Source organism: Aethina tumida, chromosome 5 (assembly GCF_024364675.1).
Source record: "Aethina tumida isolate Nest 87 chromosome 5, icAetTumi1.1, whole genome shotgun sequence".
In the NCBI taxonomy this organism is placed as follows: Eukaryota; Metazoa; Arthropoda; class Insecta; order Coleoptera; family Nitidulidae; genus Aethina; species Aethina tumida.
The window spans coordinates 17,823,750-17,847,619 of NC_065439.1; the positions used below are offsets into that span (position 1 = coordinate 17,823,750).

General features: G+C 29.1%; 3 protein-coding genes and 1 non-coding gene across 5 annotated transcripts; 3 read left to right on the forward strand and 1 right to left on the reverse strand.

Annotated features, from left to right (window-relative positions):
- The first annotated feature begins 17,146 nt into the window (after positions 1 to 17,146).
- Positions 17,147 to 19,078, forward strand: LOC109601284 (alanine--glyoxylate aminotransferase-like). 2 transcript variants are annotated; one of them, XM_049967270.1, is made up of 7 exons: positions 17,147 to 17,305; positions 17,668 to 17,860; positions 17,907 to 18,072; positions 18,123 to 18,278; positions 18,328 to 18,423; positions 18,483 to 18,734; positions 18,803 to 19,078. In XM_049967270.1, the coding sequence occupies exons 1-7, from the start codon at positions 17,162 to 17,164 to the stop codon at positions 18,993 to 18,995; spliced, it is 1,200 nt and encodes a 399-aa protein (XP_049823227.1). In that variant the 5' UTR covers positions 17,147 to 17,161; the 3' UTR covers positions 18,996 to 19,078. The 2 variants fall into 2 exon arrangements, with proteins under 2 accessions (XP_049823227.1, XP_019873069.2); XM_020017510.2 differs by lacking the exon at positions 17,147 to 17,305 and adding an exon at positions 17,402 to 17,617.
- Positions 19,079 to 19,731: 653 nt separating this feature from the next.
- LOC109601285 (alanine--glyoxylate aminotransferase-like) lies at positions 19,732 to 21,272 on the forward strand. The gene is made up of 5 exons (XM_020017511.2): positions 19,732 to 19,938; positions 19,993 to 20,507; positions 20,562 to 20,657; positions 20,718 to 20,966; positions 21,019 to 21,272. Exons 1-5 carry the CDS (start codon positions 19,789 to 19,791, stop codon positions 21,176 to 21,178), a joined length of 1,170 nt encoding a protein of 389 aa, XP_019873070.2. The 5' UTR covers positions 19,732 to 19,788; the 3' UTR covers positions 21,179 to 21,272.
- On the reverse strand, positions 21,261 to 21,878 carry LOC109601286 (uncharacterized). Its single transcript, XM_049967273.1, has 3 exons — positions 21,802 to 21,878; positions 21,543 to 21,746; positions 21,261 to 21,493 (listed from the first exon to the last, which is right to left on the reverse strand). Exons 1-3 carry the CDS (start codon positions 21,849 to 21,851, stop codon positions 21,334 to 21,336), a joined length of 414 nt encoding a protein of 137 aa, XP_049823230.1. The 5' UTR covers positions 21,852 to 21,878; the 3' UTR covers positions 21,261 to 21,333.
- A 150-nt stretch (positions 21,879 to 22,028) lies between these two features.
- Trnaw-cca (transfer RNA tryptophan (anticodon CCA)) lies at positions 22,029 to 22,100 on the forward strand. Its single transcript has one exon. It is a non-coding gene; the product is annotated as a tRNA-Trp (tRNA).
- Positions 22,101 to 23,870: the final 1,770 nt, after the last annotated feature.

Genomic DNA, 23,870 nt, shown 5'->3' on the forward strand with positions numbered 1-23,870 from the left:
AGGATGTTGCTGGTCTTGTTCAGGAAGCGTCATTTTTACGTGTTGTTGGAACCTGTTTTGGTAAAATGTGACTTTTTTCGTTGTTAAAATCTTGAATCTCACATAAATCAGCTAATAATATGTTCGATATGTAATATTCTTGGAAACGTCCGACCAATATCGTATATCAACCATAGGTAAATCATAAAAAACGCTAATTGATCATAAATTTTACGATAATATCGCCGCGTCTGTCGTAAATTAATTACCGAAATTGATATAAAACAATATAAAAAAACAAAATATGTTTAATTATAATATTGATAGCTATCAGGCATTCACAGCTTTTATGATTGAGGCTAATTTATTCAGTTAGGATTATTTGACGTAATAAATCATCGTACGTGTAATTAATATGGCCAGTTACTATAAATTATTGAATGGTAATTGAATATTATTATCAGGAGTGGAATAAGCCATTCCTTCCGTGAGGACTCCGACTAAATTAATTTTGTATTTGCTTCAATGAAAAAATTAATTGAATAACTTTTACTACGCAACTTCGCATTTTCCTGTCTTTAAAGCGCCCATTTACATTTAGCTATTACCACTGAATAATGCGATGGATTTATTAAAACGGATTTTATGAACTTGACTTGATTGAGTTTTCAAACTAAAGAATTTTTATTATTTTGTAGGTAGTAATTTGTTGTTTAATTGATTTATGGACTGTTTTTTAGTCAAGTCAAATCTCTTATAATTCTAATTCTTTTCTCATGAATTTTTATTATAATCTATAGAAACTACATACATAAAAAATAATCTGCTTCAATATAAAAATTATATATTAACAATTTATATTTGCATAATTTTTAATAAATAAGACACAAATTTTAACATTCATATTTATACATACATTCTGTTTTAGAAACAAATTTATTTAAATAATGCAAATTTAAAACAAAGAATTAATTAAAAATCTTTTCAGTTTCTGTGATTCTTTTTTAAAATTATTAATACACACAATTCACATTTTTACATTTTAGGGATAAATCTACCAAAATAAACTTATTTATTTGGACCACTTACTTATTTTAAATTTTATAAAATTTAATATAAAACAAGAAATTAATTAAAAATCTGTAATTCTTTTTTTAAAATTATTAATACGCACAATTCATATTTTTACATCTTATGGATCACTCTATTTAAGTAATATTATTTATTTGAATTTTTTATTGTTTTTAAATTTTATAATAAATTTTATATATTTATATGAAATAATAATAATAATATATTATTATGTATAAATTATTGTTATTTATTTTTTATAATTTATAAATTATAATTCTTTTTTGTATTAAAAAAGAAATTTCCTTTTTGGATTTTAAGAAAATAATTTACATAATTGTTGTTTATTATGAAATAATTTATATTTTTATAATCAATTTTAGGAATTATTTAATTTATTTAATTAAAATTATTTATTTAAATTATTTATCTAAGAAATTAAGAATCTTACCCTTTTTAACAATTTTATAAAAAATGTAATTATGATTTTACATATTTGAAATTATTTTTTTATTCGATTTTTGCAATTTATTTTTATAAATTAAAAAGTAAATAAATTAATAAATCATTTGTTTTTATTTTAACATAAACAATTTTAAATAGTTATAAATCTAGATAAATAAAGTTATTTATCTGGACTATTTATCTATGAAATTTTACTATTTTCACAAATTTTATAAAATGCGCTGTTATTATTTTATATATTTGAGATTATCTTTCTTAACTTTATGATATAATGCAATTTAAATAAAGCTATTTATTTTCATAAATTTTATAAAATAATAATTTTTATGTTTGAAATTATTTTATATGGATATTTTTTAAAGAAATCTCAGAAAAAATGAGCAGATATCAACAGAATACAAAAAATAGCAGCAGTTATTTAACCCTTTACGTATACCCTCGTGCTTTGGAAGCTGTAGATTTGAGAGCATTTTGAAAACTGGTAACATTTTGCTAAGTAGTTTTTTAGTTGGAAGCTTCCAGCTAAGCCCGAAATAAATTTAACGCTAATATCTTGAAAGTTTAAACGGAATCTCTGAGTTATAGCGAAGCTGATATACAAATTTTTGAAAATGACTAAAAAATTGATTTTTCAAATTTCAAAAAATTCTCCTGTGACCGGATTTGATCGAATCGGGCTTAAATTTTCCAGATCATCTTTATATTGGATGTACAGTCGGCTGCAGAATGGCATTACCACCCTAAGGTGGTCGAGTTTCGTTTGCGACCTGAAAAAGCGGGTTCGCATAAATTATCCCCAAATTTACATTTATTTGTATTTTAGTAAGTAACAATTTTTGTGTGACCATCTCTACGCAATAATTGTGGAACACTTCTGTAAATTTAAAAATTTTTGAGTAGTAGTATAATTATATTATTATAAAATTATTATTTATAAATTTACATCGTATTATATATAATACATTTTGTGCGTTTATATTTGATATTTTGATAGATGAAATAAAAGAACTAAATATAAACCAAAATTTAAAATATATAAATTTTATTAAATATATAAAACAATTATAAATAAATATAAAATAATTTAACAATATATATTAGACTGTTTCAAAAAAATCCACAAATTTGTTTTTTTCTTATTTGTATCGAAAATCTTGTTGGAAATGGTAAAAAAATCGTAAATTTTAATTTCCTGTTTAAATAAGACGGGAACGGTGTTCTCTTGGATCTTAAAATTTTTTAACTTTCTTTAACTTTTTAACCAAAACAGATTTTAATAGAAAATTTAACGCTCTACAAAAAATGTCTCTTACAGTTTTTTGATATATTCATTTTTTCAAAAGTTATTTAACATTAGTTGGATTGATTTAAAATTTTGACATTTTTCTCATCATCTGACGCAACCATCAACTTTATGGGAAAATTTTATAGGACATTTTTTGTAGAGAATTCAATTTCCTATAATTTATCTCCGAAAAAGTTTGAGATATTTTTTACAGTTAGCTGTTGAAAACTAAAAATTTTATTAAATAAATGTTATTTTACTGCTCAAAATTAAGCTTTTAATTTAAATAAATAAATTTTTACTAAAAAAATTGATTGTTTATTATCAATCAAAGTATATATCGTTACACTAACAGACTTTTACTACAATTTGGCAATTTGACAATGAAGAGCAATTATTTATTATCCCAATTGCTTACAACTAAAAAGTAAGACTATATTTTAAAATATCTATAATAAATACTAAAAAGCATTTAGTTAATGAATTCTCAAACAAGCGAAATAATACACAACATATTTTATACAAGTTACATAATATATTACACTGATATTTTCAAATAGTTTAATGAAAAAGTAATGTTGTATATCAGGGGTGGTCAGCTCCTTGATAGTCCGAGCCATTTTTCATAATTTAAAATGTTTCGCGTATTATGCAAAAAATGTATTAAAAAAATTTGTTCACAAAAATTATACTTATTGAAAAGTACAAAATATGTGTATTGAATTTAAATATTAAAAATTAAACATTTATTTTACTTCTCTTGATAATTCTGGAATTAAAAGGGAAAAGGGGTACATTTATCGAGAGCCACAAATATTCCTTCAAAGAGCCTCAGGTTCGCCACCTTTGCTATATATTAATAAAATCATAAATGTCTTAGTTTATGTCAATAGGATTAATTTTAGTTCAAACAGATGAGAGAAAAATAAAGAATTTTTTTCTAATTTTATACATTTTTATTAGTTTTTATAAATAGGGCTATTGTATTTAATTTATAACTAACTGTGATAATAATTTACAAAAACTAAGTTTCTTTAATTTAGACAATCTCTAATTTTCTCAAGAAGTGTTTCTAAAAATATGAAATACTTATTATATAATCGACAGTAAATTTTTTGACCCGCAATTGACCCTTTGTTACGTCTACCTGGATTTTATGGTCAATTTTTTTTGGGGTTCTGGGCGGGGCTTAGCGAGAGCGGGTCGCAAGGGATTTTGTTTGGAAAGTGGTAATGCCATTCTGCTACCGACTGTACTTTCAAGGAAAATATCGGCATTTTCGTCGAATGGATCTGCCCATATACATAGAAATGTAATTAATTTTTGTATTATATGTATGTATTATTAATTATATCTAAAACAAAAACTGTGCTTAGTTCAAATGAAACACTTTCTATTTCCCTAGTTATTGAAACTGAAAATAAACGAAGCCAGAAATTGGAACAGAAGACGAAAACCATCCGACCAACCGTAGCAAGTCAACGCCGAGGGGCTTAAACGCATTATTCAAATTACGATACGCGCACACAATATTTACAAACGATTTAGTAATGGAATTCGAAGTGTATTATTATAATATTAAACCATAATAGGAGACTGTACGCCTAATGCATGCGGCTCATTGTTGTCTATTTTTCTTTTTTAGTCTCGTGTCGCAATCCAGTTAAACAGCGTCAATTTTTAAAGGTCGCGCCCGTCGAATAACAATAATAGTAAAATTCCACTTTTATTCTTTTCGCCGCACCCCCGCCCGGCTCTTTGGTCTCAAGTAGCCGCGTCGCGTCTTCGCCCCACAGTTTTCCGCTCGACGATCTGTATAATTTCTTTGTGATCGGACGTTCCGTCTACCTGTGCCGGACCGATGTGACGGCCATTATCTCCACTAACGGCACGATCTCACTCGGACACGGCACTACGAAAATAACGTCTTCCACCGTCGATGGGCTCCTTGCATGGGGCAACGATTTTATGTGTGTATGTGCACGAAGTGGAGGAACGGCAACGACAACGAAACTCCGTGGACGATTAGGAACGGGCCCGACGTGGTAGAATTTCACCTGTGGGCCACTGGTTACGAGGCACGTGCACACGAGGTAGTCCCGAGCCCATAAAAACTACATTCCTTCTTTAATCTATTATTAAAGATTGATTGTTTCAATTATACTTAATTTTACCACCTGCTTCCTTGGTGGTATTTTGACACCATGTGCGTGGCCTTTGCCTGTTAATGTTCTGAATATAGTCCTGGTGTTTTTTTTTATAAATCATTTCAACAACGTGTGATTGATTCATATATTAGGTTGTCAAAAAAGGTATTGCGTTATTAAACCTTCAAAATAAAATGCACAAACCTCAGCTTAAACAAAACTTTATTAAACTCTCAAACAACCATTTGAGTCAATACATTTTTGCCAACCGGTGTCGGTGAATAAAACTTCGGCATTCTGGAAACTAGAAATTCTAAAAAATCCACAAATTAAACTATCAATAAATTTGTTTTTTATTTTTTCAAAATATTCTACTCTTTGCAGCAATCAAGAGTGTTTTAATCGAGTAAACAAAATTAATTTCTTAGAAAAAAAATAATAATTTTAGACTTGAATGTTGAATTTGAAATTTAATTTTTTCAAAAAGTTCATTAAAATAGCATATTTTCAACAAAAAAAAAAAAAAATGTCGATAACGTAATTATTCGATTTTTTATGAATTTTTGAAAATTTAATAATTTCTATTATTCTATTAAAAAAAAGAAATAGAAACTTAACCTCACCCAATTTCATTAGAAATTTACCATTTTCTCTGAATTCTCGAAAATTTTGTATTTTTTTATGAATATTTAAAAATTTAACAATTTCTATTGTTCTATTAAAAAAAAAAGAAATGGAAACTTAACCTCGCCCTATTTCATTAGAATTTTTCAATTTTTTCTGAATTTATGAAAATTTTGTATTTTTTTATGAATTTTTAAAAATTTAATAATTTCTATTGTTCTATTAAAAAAAAAAGAAATAGAAACTTAACGTCACCCAATTTCATTAGAAATTTTCAATTTTTTCTGAATTCTTGAAAATTTTGTAATTTTTTTATGAATTTTTAAAAATTCAACAATTTCTATTGTTCTATTAAAAAAAAAGAAATAGAACTTAACCTCACCCAATTTCATTAGAAATTTTCAATTTTTTTTGAATTCTTGAAAATTTTGTAATTTTTATAAAATATAAAAAAAATTATATGATGATGATTTTTCATGTTATTTTAAATACTCTATTACCCAATTATTAATTTTCAATAATTTACGAAAAATTTTGATTAAAAAAAATTCAAATTTTTAATATTTCGTTTTAAACAATTTCTATTTTACCATCCACAGATACCATAGATAAACTTATATTTATTATTGTCTCAATTTATTCAAAATTTAGAAAATATCAAGTAAAAACCTCAAAAAGTCAGTATTTTTTAAATTTAAAATTATTTTTTTGTTTAAAATTTAATTTAAAATTTAAATTTACAAAAAAAATTAAAAATTAGATAGATTATATTTTTGATGAATTTTCTAAAAAATAAGTTAGATTGTGTTAGGTTTCCATTTCTTTTTTTTTTTTTTGGAAAATATTCTATTTTTGATGAACTTTCTGAAGAAAAATAGGCATACAGTATAAAAAATATTTTAATAAAACATTCAAGGGAAAACCTCAAAAATCAAAATTGTTTAAATTTAAAATTAATTTTTCTCTAAGAAATTTTGATTTTCTTCAAATGACCAAGGCAAATTCTTCAGACATAAAAATAGAACATTTAAGAAAAATATAAAATATAGATTTTTTGATTTTTGTGATACAAAGATTGTAAAATTTTTAAAAATTCATAAAAAATTGAAAAATTACGTTATTGACATTTTTTTTAATAATGCACTATTTTTAATAAACTTTTTGAAAAATAACGGGTAATATACGAGTAGTATAAAAAAATATTCTCATAAAAATTTCAAGCAAAAACCGCATTCAAGCATTTTTTCAAACTTGAAATTACTTTTTCTATAAGAATTTTTTTTATTCGATCAAAACATAGTGAGTCGAAGAGAAGCATATTTTGAAAAAAACTTTTTATTTTTTTTTATAGCCAAAAATAGGTGGAGCTACTATTCTAGGCAATTACCAAAAAAGGATTGAGGAAGTTCTAATGGATCACATCGGCAGCAGACCATCAAACAATAACCATAACCTTCTTTTGGTGAAATTTCGTTTTTGGAAAGTGTTTAGGAACCTTATTCAATTCGGGGCCCATTTGTCGAGCTTTTTGGTTTTTCCGATCAGTTTTAGGTGGTTGGAGAAGGTAGTATACGTAACATCTCACTCAACATTGTTAACATCAGATGATTGACTACTGAGTTCATCATCTTCAAGGCTTTCCTCTTCCCCACAGAATTTTTGGAACCACCATCTTGCTGTACGTTTGTTAGTGGTTCCTGGGCTAAAAGCATCGATGATGTCGCGGGCAGATTCAGTCGCTTTTTGGCCTTACTTGAAGTGGAACAGAAAATTGTACACTTTTTATTTATACTTTATTCAAAGCCCTGAATAAATGGCCAAATAATTTTAAGTAAAAACGATTTTATACTTTTAAATAGAGCTAAAGTCGTGCTTTAAAACTGCATATCACCTCACATCAATATATTAAAAATTTGACTGAATATTCATCAATCTAATACATTAGCATATTTTCAGGAACGGCCGTTCCAATATCCACACAAGTTGGAGTGAGCAACAAGAATGTTGCGTAGGATTTAAAGTATTGTGTATGGCCGAAAACAGATACGCTATCGTGTTATTGTAACGCGTTGAAATACGGTACAAACTGATTAACTTATGTATGTACCGAAATGTGATTTAAATTTTATAAATATTATGACGATTTAAAGGCATCGTTATATTGTCGGCTACTTTCAAAAATCACCGTGAAATTTAATTTAATGCCTTCCGATCAAATATCGTTTTTTCTGATCGTGAACCTGTTAAGACACTTCTCTTTTCTTTCAGGCTCGATTATTTTATGAGAAAAGCCACTGAAGGATGTCCAATCAGGTAATTTATTAATTTAATTTTCATGCAGTCTATAATCAGACATCAAGCATAACAAATTAGAATTTTACATTCATTATTCTCGTTGAGCCAGGCGCTTCTGAAAAGCGGGACACAAAGAAACTCGCGGTAAATCGGTTCAAGCCACTTTATTAATTCCCCCACACTTCGATTTGTTTATTTAAATCCAACATGGTCGGCGTTACATAACTAAAATACTTGTAGTCCAAATAAGGCTAATCACGGATTCCACCAGAACTGTTTATCTGATCTTCGTTAACTTTTAGCGAAACCTAAAACCAATCAGCTCACCTTTCTCTTGAATATTGCAAACGACTCAACAAAGCTCCAGCCGAGGAATCGAAACTTTTTATCCAACTACTTAGGAACTGACCCAGACAGTCAAACAGTCCAACTTTGTTAACGGAACGTGACAATAAACAAAAGTGCACGGTTTAAGGCGAACCCGGGGAATTTTCTGCGCAAACAAAAATCGCCATTTTATTTGTTCAGAAAAATGCCCCCCATTCATTTAATCATATAAATTCAATACCTACCATACACCAAGAAACCATGTATCACCTGTGCGCAACAAAGACGTCCTTAAATTCATTAACTTGGCGGCTTCAATAAATTTTAATAAGACGTCCTTTTATACGGCTCGCACCGATAAATCAAAAATGAATGCACGACATAATAAACTACAGTTCGGGGCCCATTGTGCAAACGTTCAAACGGCATAACGACAAAATTATGCTCCAAATTACAAGACCCGCACCCCTTCATACCTAATTTACCACCCACGGGCATCAAATTAAGCAAAACCATATCGGGAACGCTGGCAAAAACATTTTTTTTATTTTGCTTTATTTCGCTTTGGGTGTTTATAGAATGCAAATTAAAAATTAACAATGGGGCGAAGGGCATTTGTCCTCGGTGTCTCGGTGGAACCTGTATTTCAATGTTAGGGCTTCGTACTGCAGCTGAAGTACTAATTCTGTGAGTTAAGATGTTTAAATCACCAAATATGTGAGCTTATAATTTATTTATAAACTAAACAGGAAGTAAATGTAACTGTTTTTTAAAATCGAACTTCAAAGTTAATTCACGCCACAAAATAAATCATACATTTTGATTTTATATTAAAAATTAGCAATGGACGATAGAAATTTGGGTACATGGATTTCATTGTTGGTGATTCGTAAGGCTTAAGATATGACCAAATATGTAAGAAAAAAAATATTTCTTGGCATACAAAGTATCAAGTAACGGAACAATTAAATAAAAGTATTTTTCTGTTTCCTTCTTCTCAAATAAACAAATATATAAATAATGCGAAGAATTAATTTTCATAATATGACATTGAAATTGAGTTTCAATGCGAATTAAAACAATGAAACAAATCAGATACATTTCACTTTCGTAGTTTACATAATGCAAATTAAAAATTTAACAATAAGTCAAAGAATTTTGACCTCGTAATCTCTTAGATTTCACTTTTGGTGCTTCAAACTACAGGGAAAAATACTTATTGTATGACTCAATATATTTACATCACCAAATATGTTAACAAATATTTGCCTTTGTATTTGTATACAAATCATTAGGTAAATGTACGAGTAAATATGAATAATTTTATTGCCTCCATCGTATATTTTCTTCAAAAAAACTACGAAGTTCATAATTTTTATAAATTAGAACATTGTTGGATATTGATTTAAAACCATGTAATAAATCTGATATATTTTATATTAGGTGTTTACATATTACCAATTAAAAATTAACAGTAGGTGAAGTATATTTGACATCATGGTCTTAATTGAACCAAGATTCCTATGTTGATGTTACAAACTACAAGTTCGTGTTACAAGTATCAATTAAGGTATTTACCTCACCAAATATCTTAAATTAACAAATATTTGACATAGCATACAAATAATCATGTAAATGAAATATAAATAATTTTCCTGCTTCCATCGTTAAAATATTTTCTTTAAAAAAATTAGGAGGTTTATAATTTTTATAATTTACGACATTCGTATTAAGTAGAAAACTGATTTAAAACAATATAATAAATCAAATACATTTTATATTATGTGTTTATATATTGCCAATTAAAAATTAACAATAGGTGAAATATATTTGACATCGTGGTCTCAATTGAACTAGAATTTCTATATTGGAGTTTCAAACTATAATCAAAAATATTTATTGTATCACTTAAGGTATTTACATCACCAAATATCTTAAATTAACAAATATTTGACATAGCATACAAATAATCATGTAAATGAAATATAAATAATTTTCCTGCTTCCATCGTTAAAAATATTTTCTCTAAAAAAATTAGGACGTTTATAATTTTTATAATTTAAAACATTCGTATTAAGTAGAAAACTGATTTAAAACAATATAATGAATCAAATACATTTTATATTATGTGTTTATATATTGCCAATTAAAAATTAACAATAGGTGAAATATATTTGACATCGTAGTCTCAGTTGAACCAGAATTTTTATATTGGAGTTTCAAACTATAAGCAAAAATATTTATTGTATTAAATTAACAAATATTTGGCATAGCATACAAATAATCATGTAAATGAAATATAAATAATTTTCCTGCTTTCATCGTTAAAAATATTTTTTCTAAAAAAATTAGGAGGTTTATAATTTTTATAATTTACGACATTGGTATTAAGTTGAAGACTGATTTAAAACAATATAATAAATCAAATACATTTTATATTATGTGTTTATATATTGCCAATTAAAAATTAACAATAGGTGAAATATATTTGACATCGTAGCCTCAGTTGAACCAGGATTTCTATGTTGGAGTTTCAAACTATAAGCAGAAATATTTATTGTATCACTTAAGGTATTTACATCACCAAATATGTTAAATTAATAAATATTAGACTTTACATACAAAGAATTTTGTAAATGAAAGAGTAAATATGAAGAATTTTCCTGGTTCCATCGTTAAAAAATATTTTCTCTAAAAAAATTATGAAATTTATAATTATTATAATATACGACATTGATATTAAGTTGAAAATTGATTTAAAACAATGTGACAAATCAGATACATTTTAAATTAGGTGTTTACATATTGCCAATTAAAAATTAACAATAAGTAAGTAAGTTGGTGTTTCAATCTATAAGCAAAAATACTTATTGTATCTTTTAGGTTTTTAGATCACCAAATATGTTAAAATAACAAATATTAGACTTTGCATACCAGGAATTATGTAAATGAATATTATATGATTAATTTTCCTGCTTTCATAGTTAAAAAATATTTTCTCCAATAAATTTATAAAGTTTATAATATTTATAATATACGACATTTATATTAAGTTGAAACTTGATTTAAAACAATGTAATAAATCAGATACATTTTAGATTAGGTGTTTAAATGTCGCTAATTAAAAATTAAGAATAGGTGAAGTATATCTGACATCACAGTCTCAGTTGAATCAGGATTTCTGTGTTGGTGTCTCAAACTATAAGCAAAAATACTTATTGTATCACTTAAGGTATTTACATCACAAATTAAATTAACAAATATTAGATTTTGCATACTAAAAATTGTGTGTATGAATGAGTAAATATAAATAATTTGCCTCCTTTCATGTTTAAAAAATATTTTCTCCAAAAAGTTTATAATTTTTATAATATACGATATTGATATTAAATTGAAAATTGACTTAAAACAATGTAACTAATCAGATACACTTTTTATTAGGTATTTACATATTGCCAATTAAAAATTAGCAATAGGTGTAGTAGTATGGTAGTACCAAAATTAGGACCCTTCTAGGAAAAGGGTGGTTTCATATGCCTCTGGTAAATTTGACATTATAGTTGGTGGAATTTAATGTGTGACTTAAAGTATTTACATCACCAAATACGTTAGAATAAAAAATATGTGTTTTTGTATATAAAAAATTTCATAATTTAATAAGTAAATGTGAGTACTTCTTTTAAAAATTACCAAGATTATGATTTTTCTAGTATCAGACATTGAAATTCAGCTTAAAGTTAATACACATTTCTTTTTCCATGTTTGCATACTGCAGAAAATTAGCAATGAAGGAATGATATTTGTACTCATAGTTTCATTTAAACCTGGATATTGCTGTTGGTGCTTCAAACTTTCAACAAATAAGAACAAAAGTTGTTTGTTAAAGCACCAAACAATTGCAATACTAGACGAAAATATTATTCCTGTTTACATTCATTAAATACATTCTTTCACACAAATTATAATATTTAGAATATAAGACATTGAAATCGTGTTTCAAAGCAACGAAATAAATCAGAAACATTAATGCATAAAGTTCGACATATCCAAATGGATATTGTTCAAACTAGACGTGGTTTAATAACTGCATATATTAATTCTGTTGTTCCGATTATTAACTGCATGGAATATTGAAGGATATAATATCAAAGCCGGTGGAATTGCAATTTATAGCATAATATGCGGCTTTATGGTCATACTATAAATTCTATTACTGTTGGTCATTACTACATAAATTAATAACAGGTCCATAATACAGACAATCTGATATAATCTCTCTTTCGATTTTCTAAACAGGAAGATTCTTCTGCGTGGCTGCTTAAACATTTGTATGACTGTGTGGTATGTATATTTACAATTAGTGATTTATTTCGTCTCCCATAAACAAAACGGGACAATTATCGGTGCACACACGTAACAAGATTTATAACACAACAACAAAGCCTGAAATTATATCATAAACTTCAATTACACGGTCATTGATGTTGCATCATTCAATAAGATACAAAGCAAATCATTTTTGAAACTAATGATAGCGTTGTTTCGGTTTACAATAACAAATCAGTCGAAAGCTGTGGCCATTTATCGCTTTGTAATCACTGGATGGTCGAGTGTTATTATTAAACTTGTACCCGGCAATGTTTGAGCGAATCAAAACGTCAATGGCGAATCGATAAAAACTGACCAGTTTTGCAAGCACGCATTAGTTCGATTAAAACAAATTCCGGGATTTGTTCGTCGCTTTTAATTGGGTGAATTTAATTGATTGACGAATTTTACGGGACGCGTTTTATCTTTAAATTTAAACATTATTCGCTCGAACAAACGATAATTAGTTTCACGGCTACAATCTGTTGATTTCGGCCGTGGTAAAATAAAACGAGGAAAAAATAACGTGATCGGAGTCTTTGTCAGAAATTTGGACGAGGGGCGAAATTAAGCAAATTTAAATGTCGAACTGTTGCAACGAGTTTTTATTACACGTTCTTAATTTGAAATTATAACTGGTCGGCGTTTTATTTGTGTGTTAGCATGCTGCCTTTGGGTGGTCAGTTTTTGTTGCGCCCATATTCCCGAGATAACCCAACATGCATATAGAGCACGATCGAATTACGGGCCGAGCTAAAATACAAGCACGAGATGTATGAAAAATCTTAATTGGTAAACGGGCCTTTTATTAACGTCAAAAATTATATTATGCCTAAATATCAGGTATAAACTATATAATAACATTTTTGTATATACAGAGAAGTAGTAACTCCTTTTTGATATTCTTTCACCCAATTAATTCATTTTTAATTTGCCCAGAAGATAACAAAGGACTTCGTTTACTGATTCTTTCAATTTGTCTGTCTATAAAAGGAGTTGTTTTTTATTAGGACATTTTGTTGTATTGTGTGTGCTGTGAAGAGTGTAATGTTTCTTTCTTCCTACTTAAAGAAAATTATCCGATTAAATTATATAAATCCTACAAAAATTTAAGTCTTACTATTAAAAGTATTGTTAAATAGTGACCCAAAACGTAGATATGTAAGAATGTATAAAGTGACACCTAGTTTTTAAACTGTATCAAAAATTTAAATATATTTTTTATTCTGAATGGTCAAAATTTAAATTAAATTTATTTATGAAATATCTTCTCGTCACCACAGTGTTACTTGAAAGCTTTTTTATGCTCAAAACATAGAAGAAGCGGTATTTCTACTTTTGGAGATGCTGAAAGTACTGAAGTTGTCCTGAAAATTAAGTAATATCTGATGCAAAATCTTCATGTAATCAACCATCAGAAAAAGTCTGTAATGACTTTCATAAAAAAAAAATTAGAGAAATAGATTCCAAGTGAAAATAACAACTAAGGTGTTTTGCCACTTCACCCAAGAAATATTTTGATCTCTGTACGGTAGACTGGGCGAGGAATTTTACATATTGGCTACCTATCAAAGGGTTAAACAATCAATGTAACTGTCTACTACTAGCAAAGTGACCAACTCAATGGAAACTTCAAAATGTTAAATGGAAAGTTCTGATCATCCTCTTCATATACTCCAAATATTAATAAATGGTTTAATTCTGAAACTACAGAAAATTTCATGCTATATGCTATATAGGATTTGGTAAATATTGTTGATGGTTTCTATTTATTGAATAAATGTTAAAAATTAAACATTAAAAACGTAAATTGCTTTTTATGATACCTAAATTCTGACTGAAAAAAAATATTGTTGTTTAAATTGAACATTTTTTCGTAAAACTGCATTACTTGTTATTTTTAAAATTGATATTTTGTAAAACAAAGCAAAATCAATTTGCTTTCACTCAAATTACTGAAATGTACCTCATAAATATTACGATTAAAAAGCGTTTGAAGCGAAAGTGCACTTTATTTAAGTGAAGTATCAACAGCGGATTCATTAAAAATAGATTTTCATGTGGAATATTCACTAAATAATTTAAAACGAACAAATGTGGTTTTAGTGGTATAATGTGAAATTTCCTTGTATGCAACAAGGATAATAATAAGGACCGTGTGTTGCTTAACATAAATAATTACGAGCCGAGAACTATCACGAACCGCCTTGTATCGATAAAAACGTGTCTTGTAAAATATTATCGGCAAAATTTAATAAAAGGAATCTTCAAAACTACCGAAGCATTAAAATCGTGAGGAGCAATTTCAACAAAATGTGGTATAAATATTTTTAATGAAAACTGCTTTGACGAGAATTAATGACGGACAACGACCGGTTTCTCCTTTATTTTTCGTAATCCTACAAGGAAATTATTATTATGTGTGCACATCATTTTTTACTTGGCTGGTATGGAATTATTTAAGGTATTAAGATGTTCGAAAATGCGGAGAATTTGTGTCGTGTATAAATTGTGAAAACGAACAAACATTTTCCAGGGTTGGAACTTAATAAGTTAATTATTACCTACAAGTTAATAATGTCAGAAATAAATACTTCAAAGCAGGATTTGCCGACTTTTTCTGCACTACCAAGATAGCCAATTTAAATATTTAAATTCATATAATTGTTAGACTGGTAACTGTCAACATATATATTGAATTTTTTGCTTAACATGTGAAATTGATAAAATATATAACAGGTTTCCAACCTGTTTCTGTGAGTTCTTCAATCCTTAACTATCTTTCTTGCGTCGTTAAACCGCGACTGATGCATGTGTATTTTGTATTATATTTACTGAATCCATAATTAATAGCCACTAGTACCATTTAATCCGGGCAAATATGCATTTAAACGCCGCAATTACAGAAACTAACAGGAAACTCTTGAATTTCCACCTATAGTCAACCCAGTTCGGAAAGGCACAAATTACTGTCGCCCCCAAACTTCTCCAATAAACAATGTGAACTTACGGCAATTAATGCAAGTTGCGAATTTCAATATAAGTTTTGAAGTTCAAGAAAATCCACTTCAGTCGGCATTGATTAATTTCGGGGGCATTATCCGGACCGGTGGAACTATGCCAGATAATCTCGATCAATTGCGAAGCAATAAAACTCGAAACGGAAAGTTTGATTTAATTTTATCGCCCCGATTATTTATTTATCGTTCCCGTTGCGCAAAATCAAACGTGGACGGATCGAAATGCGATCTTTAATTATCCCTCGCGAATTCCAAAACCAGTCCTACCTGGTCGGCATCCGTCAGTTGCGATGCAACGACACATCCTCGCACTCGCACAACGGCGACACAAAAATCCCGTCTCCCAATGCCAGTCCCGTCGTAACCAAAGGGACTTATCGACGATGAAATCGAACGAGGAGCACAATCCGCGAACCCGAGACACACCGTGCAGAACTGACCCCCAAAGCGTGGAACCGGACCACGGACACGCAACAGGTGGCCATATTAAACAAAGGCCTTAATGGGGGGACTTAGGCTGTGCCGATTTCAGCCGTGGTTCCTGAAAATTAACCGCTTTCAGGTGGTCTGCACAATGTCCATTGTTTATTCTTGCCACATTCCGTACGTGGGTATCTCACGCACCAACTCCTGACTCATTTACAACTAAACATATTTCTACTTCATATATCACATTATCAACGATTAAATCGCAATAATCTGGGAACATCATGTTCTATAAGTGAGATTTGCGTTTGCTTCGTATGTGCAGGTGAGCCAAGCAGGAAACGCATGTCAGAACATGTTAATGTAAATATTCCAATTATTTTGATGCAATTTAATCTAATTGCTCCGATTATCAATGTTTAATTGGTTTGACTGACCATTAGACCGGATAATTTGTTGCCATAAATTGTTTTTAATTCCTTTATGCTTATTCTAAATCACTTTCTTACACCTTCGGGTATGTGGAAATTGTTACGTTATTTACCATCGTTAATTTGACGTCTGTTTATAAAGATGCGATTAGTAAAACCATTGTTACAACAAAAACAACTTTAGTTAAATATGAGGAGTGTTTAATTTACTTGCTTATCGTTATTTAAAGCACTACGTTTTTTTTTATTAATTTTTAAAAGATTAAATTGAAATCTTATTTATTATAAGATTACTTTATGAATAGAAACATAAAGTGCCAGAAATTGTTTAATACTATATAACCCAGAATGTATCAATTATATTGTTCTATACGTTTCTTATAAGCTTTTTAAAATAGCACAGCACCTCAGTACTTACTTCTGGATAGGCAATCCAGATTACACCTTCAAATTTGCTACGTTATACTACATAAATTTATCTTTCAAAATTATTTAACTAGAGTACAAATAAAAATTATTAGCATATCTCAAGGTTATTGAATTGTTTAAATAAAAATCTCTTTTGATAAATGCAAATAGCCTTTGATAATTAAACCAAATGCATTCCTTTATATATATTATTTATATACATCAAATATAAATGAGCTCATTGTATAGACGTTCAGTATATAAATTGGAAACAAGAATTTATGTTAGTTTAATTCAAATTCATTATCTGCAAACATGTTAGACTATTCAAATCCGTTAAAACTTCTTTCAATTCCGTCCCAACTAAATATTGGAGCAGGACCAACAAATATATCTAAGGAAGTTCTACATGCCTTAGCAACACAACCTTTGACTCCAGCAAGTCATCTTTTGCGTGAGGTATTTACAAATATTTAGTAGATAAGTACTAAAGTAAAGAGCATCATATTTGTTTATTAATCACTTAGTTATCTTATACAGTCACGTGAAATATGCTTAGTTTATACATGAACATCGTATGTCTGGCTATTTGTCGTTTCAGTGTGTGCAGCAAAACATTGTAAAATGCTTGACTACCCCTGTCCTAAACTGACCATAGATCCCTTGCCATCCTATCTTAATTTAGGTGGAGGTCCGGCAAACATAACGCAGGATGTAGCCAAAGCTCTAACGACACAACCTTACACAGCTTCAAATCCGAGTTTACACAAAGTGAAAATTCATTTTTCCGAATTACTATAAACTTACTAATTTAATTTCAGCTTATGGACGACATACTGCCAATGATTAGATACGTATACCAGACGGAAAATCCTGTTTCGTTCATACTTCAGACATCGGGCAACGGAGGCAACGAAGCCATGGTCACAAATCTGGCTGATCCTGGCGAAACTGTTGTCATCGCTGTATCTGGATTATGGGGCAGCAAAGTTGTGGACATGGCCAAAAGATATAGTAAGTTTGGAATCACAAGATTCTCCTTTTAATTCACGTTTTACAGATTTAAACGTTGTGGAGTTAAGGTCGGAACCTGGGGAAGTGTTCACGTTCGAAGAATTGGAAGAAGCTATTGTCAAGAACAAAGCAGTGGCTTTGTTTGTCACTCATGGTGAAACTTCCAGTGGTACTCTTCAACCACTAGATGGTTTAGGAAAGATTTGTCATAAGTATGTTTTATTCGATGATAAAATATGTATTTAATAATTACTTTGTCCAGGCACAATTGTCTTTTGTCCGTGGATGCTGTAGTCTCTCTTGGGGTGGCTCCGATTTATGTGGATAGATGGGAAATTGATGCAATTAATGGAGGTACACAGAAAGGGCTTAGTGCACCCGCAGGCATGTGTTTACTGTCTTTTAGTCCTAGGGCTTAGTAAGGTAATTTAATAGTTTGATTGGCACTGTTTGATAATAGATTTTAGTAAGAAGATTTTATCCAAGAAACATCCTCCCCCGTACATATTTGATGTGCAAATGCATGTTAAGGTCTGGGATTGTCTTGGTGCAGGTGGTAAAGGGTAAATATATTTCATATTAAATATTTATTTAATTTTGGTACTTATTAATCTGGTTGCAGTTATATTTATACATACAGTAGTAATATGTTAGGAGCAGTAAGAGAAGCACTAATAGCAATTTGCAAAGAAGGAATAGATAATGTTTGGGATAGACATCAAAAGAGCGCCAATATATTAGTATCCAGATGTAAAAATGAATTAGGTCTCGAACACTATATTAAGAGACCAGAGATCCGATTTAGTGGAGTAACTTTTTTGAAAGTTCCAGAAAATCTGAGTTGGAGAATGATTTTTTCATACATTTTAGAAAAGTAAGTGTGCACTTCTTAATTATTATTATACATTTTTATACTTATTCTAATATATTGAATATTTGTAGACATCAGGCGGAGATTTCGTTTGGAATTGGACCAACGATTAATCAAGTTCTCCGATTAGGACTTTTGGGCATAAATGCTACACCAAAAATGGCAAATTATGTTGTTGAATTGTTACGAGAAGCTATTGAATATTGTAAAAATAATCCACATATAGATGATGGGTTTGGTTCATTTAATCCACCAACTGAATAATGTATTTTACTGTATTTATCTTAATTCTGTATAAATTATAGTGTAAATGGGATTAATAAAAAATAAATTGTTAAAAAAATAAATGCTATTTTGTATTATTTATAATAATATATTATTATGTATAGTATATATGCAATTATATGCAATATTAATGATATTTTACCAAATATGATTTCATTAAATTGCACAACAAATTAATCCAAATTGTGCGAATTCTGAAACAAATATTGATTTGCATAATAATTAAATAGTTATATAAATATAAAATTAACCAGTTGATAAGAATAATTCTTCGATTAACTTGTATTTTTAATTTGAATTAATATATTAATATCTATACTTGTAAATAGATGTTTAATGTTAACGGAAATTAAAAGGTTAAAATGTCCATATTTTATAAAAATATAATATGTGAATAATATATTTTACCCTTCTCTTTATTTAGATATAAATTGGAGATTAACGAGAATAGAATTCATAAACAGTTTATTTGTTTTTAATCATATTTGCAAGTAATGCAAACAATACATTACTATATGTTAAAATAAACATAATTATATAATTAATATTCAAAACATTTTATCAAATTACACAAGAAATTGAAAACTAAGGCAACATCAAGCAGTAAAATTCCTATGTATTTCCAAAACATTGATTTGTGTCATACCGTAATTGTCATTCAATTCAATTGCTCTTTGATAAGAAAAATTCTTTGATAAACTTAAGCGCTTATAATAACATAACAGTTTTAATTCAGACATATTACGTTGAACATCACATCTCCCAACTAATAATGGAGGTTGAGAAGCCAAAATCTCTTCAAACACCTTTATCGTTGCCAGACAAATTATTGATGGGCCCAGGGCCTTCTAACAGCTCTCCAAGGGTGTTACACGCTATGAGCCGTCCTGTTTTAGGACACATGCATCCGGAGGTGTTTAAAGTAAGCAATCTATAATTTTAACACGTATATGTTCCTACAATGTATTTTGTATAGATGATGGACGATATTAAAGATGGCATCAGATATGTCTTACAAACTAACAACAGATTAACATTGGCTATATCTGCATCTGGACACAGTGGAATGGAGGCGGTCTTTTGCAATTTAACAGAGCCAGGAGATACTGTTTTAATCGCTGTGAATGGTATATGGGGTGTTAGAGCCACAGATATAGCCAAAAGATACGGTACCATTGCAAAAACCATAGAAACTGAGATGGGTGACAATTTTAGCTTGGCACGGATTGAAAATATGATTAAGAATTGTAGGCCAAAATTGTTTTTCATTGTGCAAGGCGAGAGTTCTACTGGCGTGTACCAGCCCCTGGAGGGTATTGGTGATATTTGTTACAGATACAATTGTTTGTTTGCTGTGGATACTGTGGCATCTTTGGGAGGGGTGGAAATGTATGCTGATAAGTGGAAAATTGATGCGGTGTATACAGGATCGCAGAAAGTTTTAGGTGCACCTCCAGGACTGACGCCCATTTCTTTTAGCCCGAGAGCAGAGTAAATACCACCTTATCATGGCACAATTCATTAAAATATAAAATAATTTTGCAGGAGGGTAATTTTTACGAGAAAAACTCCTGTTCCTGTTTACTATTTGGATATGAGAGAAGTTGGACAACAATGGAACTGTTTCAATGGACCTAGAATGTAGGACAATATTTTGATTTGCTGTAACAAATCGACATTATCGTTATGGTTATTTTTTAGATATCACCATACAACGTGTTCAAATCTTTTGGCTAGTTTACGTGAAGGTCTTGCTTTGATTGTCGAAGAAGGGTTGGAAGAAATTATAATGAGACATAAATTGTGTGCAAATCGGCTATATGAAGGTTTAGAAAAAATGGGACTTGAACTGTTTGTTGAAGAAAGTCATAAAAGATTACCAACAGTAACAACCATTAAAGTACCAGGAAACATAAACTGGATGGATGTTCTGAACTACGCCATGAAAAAGTATTTTAAATATATTATATGTTTTGTGTGATTTTATTGTTTTTGTTTTTAGTTATCATTTGGAAATTAGTGGCGGTTTGGGACCAACGGCAGGAAAAGTTTTCAGAATAGGTCTAATGGGTTACAATGCAAAAATTGAAAATGTGGATCGGGTTTTAAAGGTGTTGAAAGAAGCTATTAATAACTCAAATAATAATAAAAGCAAATTATAATTTTTTAAATTAATAACAGATATATGCGTATTTAACAAATTGCTTTTCATTTGTGAGCATAAAAAATTAAAAATAAATTAAATATAAAGAAATATTCTGCAACTTTATTTCGTAAAATGAGAATATTTAGTAAAATTAACAAAAATTTATATCAATTACATTTTACTTTTTGATATCTTAACAAAATTCCAAATGTCTATTAAGGCATTTAGAATTATGGTCAAATCTCCATATTGCAAATTATAAATTCCTATGACATATGTATATGCTTTTGTTACTCTAGATATTACTTTTTCCGTTATATCCAAACCAAATCTAAAATAAGAACAGTAATCACACAATAAATATACAATATTCGTAATACTTCTTAATAAGTTCAATCAGCACCAACTGATTTATATATTTTGGAAGTTCAATAGTTATTAGCCATTTATCACCAATATTTTCTAAAAGAAATTCGAATCCTAACTTTCTTATATCACTTAATAATTTATGTTTTAATAGTTTCCTTTTAAAATATAAACTTTCTTTGAATACCATTAATTCGCGTAAGGCATTCAATGTGTAACTAAAATAAGAACATCAATTAAATTACGTTTACTACTGAAAATAGTTTTACCTACATTTTTTTCCCTTGAGGTGGTAAGTTTCTTTGTTGTAACATTTGATTCATTATGTTACGTTGAGTACACTTGTTTAAATAAGTATGGTTAACTATCAGTTGATTATTAATAACTGAAGTCAAACACCAAGCGGTACTATTTAGAACTTCTTGAAAACGAATAGGCAACTGAATTACAAACAGTTAAAACTAAAATAAAAAACAACCTATAAATACTTCAATGTAGGAGACTCCGTGGCGCAACGGTAGCGCGTCTGACTCCAGATCAGAAGGTTGCGTGTTCAAATCACGTCGGGGTCACAATTTTTTTTCATTACACCATTACTTTTTTTTAATGAATATAATATTCTCTTTTATCTTTTTTCTATTTATCATTAATAATATTGTTGTTGTTTTGATAATAATTTGGTGTCAACTTTAAAGATAATATGTTATATTCTTTGTTAGTTTCATTTATTGCCTTATTCTATCAAATAACATAAATTAATACCTGTATTTATTTAGAATGAGTCTTATGTTCGCTAGTACTTCAAACATTAAAAATTTGATATTAAAAAAACATTCTCAGTACCAAAGTAGTGCATCAGTTAACAGTAACAATGGTATTTCATACCACATACATTCGACAATCATTCTACAAATCGTCTCCTAATATCATATCATTGATAGTTTGATATGAGTATAAAAATTAAAATTGCAGTGCTTCGTTTACTTCAGGATGGATTCGTCTTAACGTGGTTCTGGAGCAACTACTCAACTCAGATCCAATCTTTCCGAGGACAATTTCCAATATTTTTGGAATCTTATAAACTTAGATGGGCAGAAAAGTCACTTTAGTACCTCCTCCATATATATTTTCAAATATGTTTCCGATGATCATGACTTAAAGTATGGTACCACGTGGAGGATTTTTAGTCGGAAAAGTTCGTTACAATCTCCAATTACATCCGCAAATGTATTTTTGAATATCTTTCCTCTTTCATTAAAAAATCTCTCTCACATTTGGGCCAGAAGTGATACAATCATGAAGTTAACATACATTTAGTGTATTAATCTGAAGCTTGAAGGAGAAGACTAAGCGAATCGATTTTGTTTGATCTTGTACAATTTAAGAATTCCAAGGCGATTTGGATGCAAGAGACAAAAAGTGTAAATAACTTATTTAGTCTTAATATTAATATTAATTATTTTTTTCACCGTCAAATTGTTTGTCTCAAATTAAACAAAACAATATTTATCATAGCATTAGAAAGTAGCTGAACCAATTTTTTGTTTAATTTAACATTTTTAAAGAAGAGAAAGGAGAATGTTGCAAAAACTAATACAGTGGTACCTCGTCATATATGTTTAATTCGTTCCGTAATCTTGCTCATATCTCAAAACAATTAGTCCTTAGCTGGCGTTATATCCCTCCTTCTATTTAAGCGCAACACTTACATTGTACTTACATTGAAGTGTTACGCCCGTACATCCTGTCCAAGTCAATTACTCGCACACCTTGCTCATGTTTTTCTATGATTTCACGCTTTAATTCAATAGACATCATCTTCTTCTTTGGACCTATGATCATAAAATTAAATGTGATGTTTTGTAAATGTACAAAAAGCAAAAAACGCGACCCCAACTTATCAAAAATGCTTCGAAAGAGTGAGGTCTAGTCTGAGGTGGGAAAAACTGTTTGACGCTGCACACGATTCCTCCTATCTCAACACACTCGTATGTTAGGACGAGGTATCACTGTAATATATAATGGAAGTTAGCAATAAAAAGATTGGTTCTTTATTTATATTATCAAACAGAAATATTTAATGCTAGTGATAGGCAACCGAGGTCACAATGTATTATTACATATTTACATGAGTAATTATGTAATAAAAATTTCAATCCATAGTAATTGCATTAACAGGTTTTGAATAGTTTTTGTAAGGTAATTTTAAATATTTGGTGGTTTTTGCACCATTGACAATCAATCCGACTGCAGTACCGAAGCAATCACATCCGGCAACATTGGTACTTTCTTTTGTCAGTGATGTATCTCATACATGTTTATATGAAATATCTGAATAAGAA

Excerpts from the sequence above, each read along its gene's own strand:
- LOC109601286 (XM_049967273.1), bottom strand. The coding sequence starts at position 21,851 with ATGAATCAAATGTTACAACAAAGAAACTTACCACCTCAAGGGAAAAAA. Across the intron at positions 21,747-21,801 it reads CCACCTCAAGGGAAAAAAAT|TTACACATTGAATGCCTTAC; the intron begins GTAGGTAAAACT and ends TTCTTATTTTAG. Across the intron at positions 21,494-21,542 it reads CTGATTGAACTTATTAAGAA|ATTTGGTTTGGATATAACGG; the intron begins GTATTACGAATA and ends TTCTTATTTTAG.
- LOC109601285 (XM_020017511.2), top strand. The coding sequence starts at position 19,789 with ATGGAGGTTGAGAAGCCAAAATCTCTTCAAACACCTTTATCGTTGCCA. Across the intron at positions 20,508-20,561 it reads TCTTTTAGCCCGAGAGCAGA|GAGGGTAATTTTTACGAGAA; the intron begins GTAAATACCACC and ends ATAATTTTGCAG. Across the intron at positions 20,658-20,717 it reads TGTTTCAATGGACCTAGAAT|ATATCACCATACAACGTGTT; the intron begins GTAGGACAATAT and ends GTTATTTTTTAG.
- LOC109601284 (XM_020017510.2), top strand. The coding sequence starts at position 17,471 with ATGCTTGACTACCCCTGTCCTAAACTGACCATAGATCCCTTGCCATCC. Across the intron at positions 17,618-17,667 it reads CAAATCCGAGTTTACACAAA|CTTATGGACGACATACTGCC; the intron begins GTGAAAATTCAT and ends ATTTAATTTCAG. Across the intron at positions 18,424-18,482 it reads CTTGGTGCAGGTGGTAAAGG|TTATATTTATACATACAGTA; the intron begins GTAAATATATTT and ends ATCTGGTTGCAG.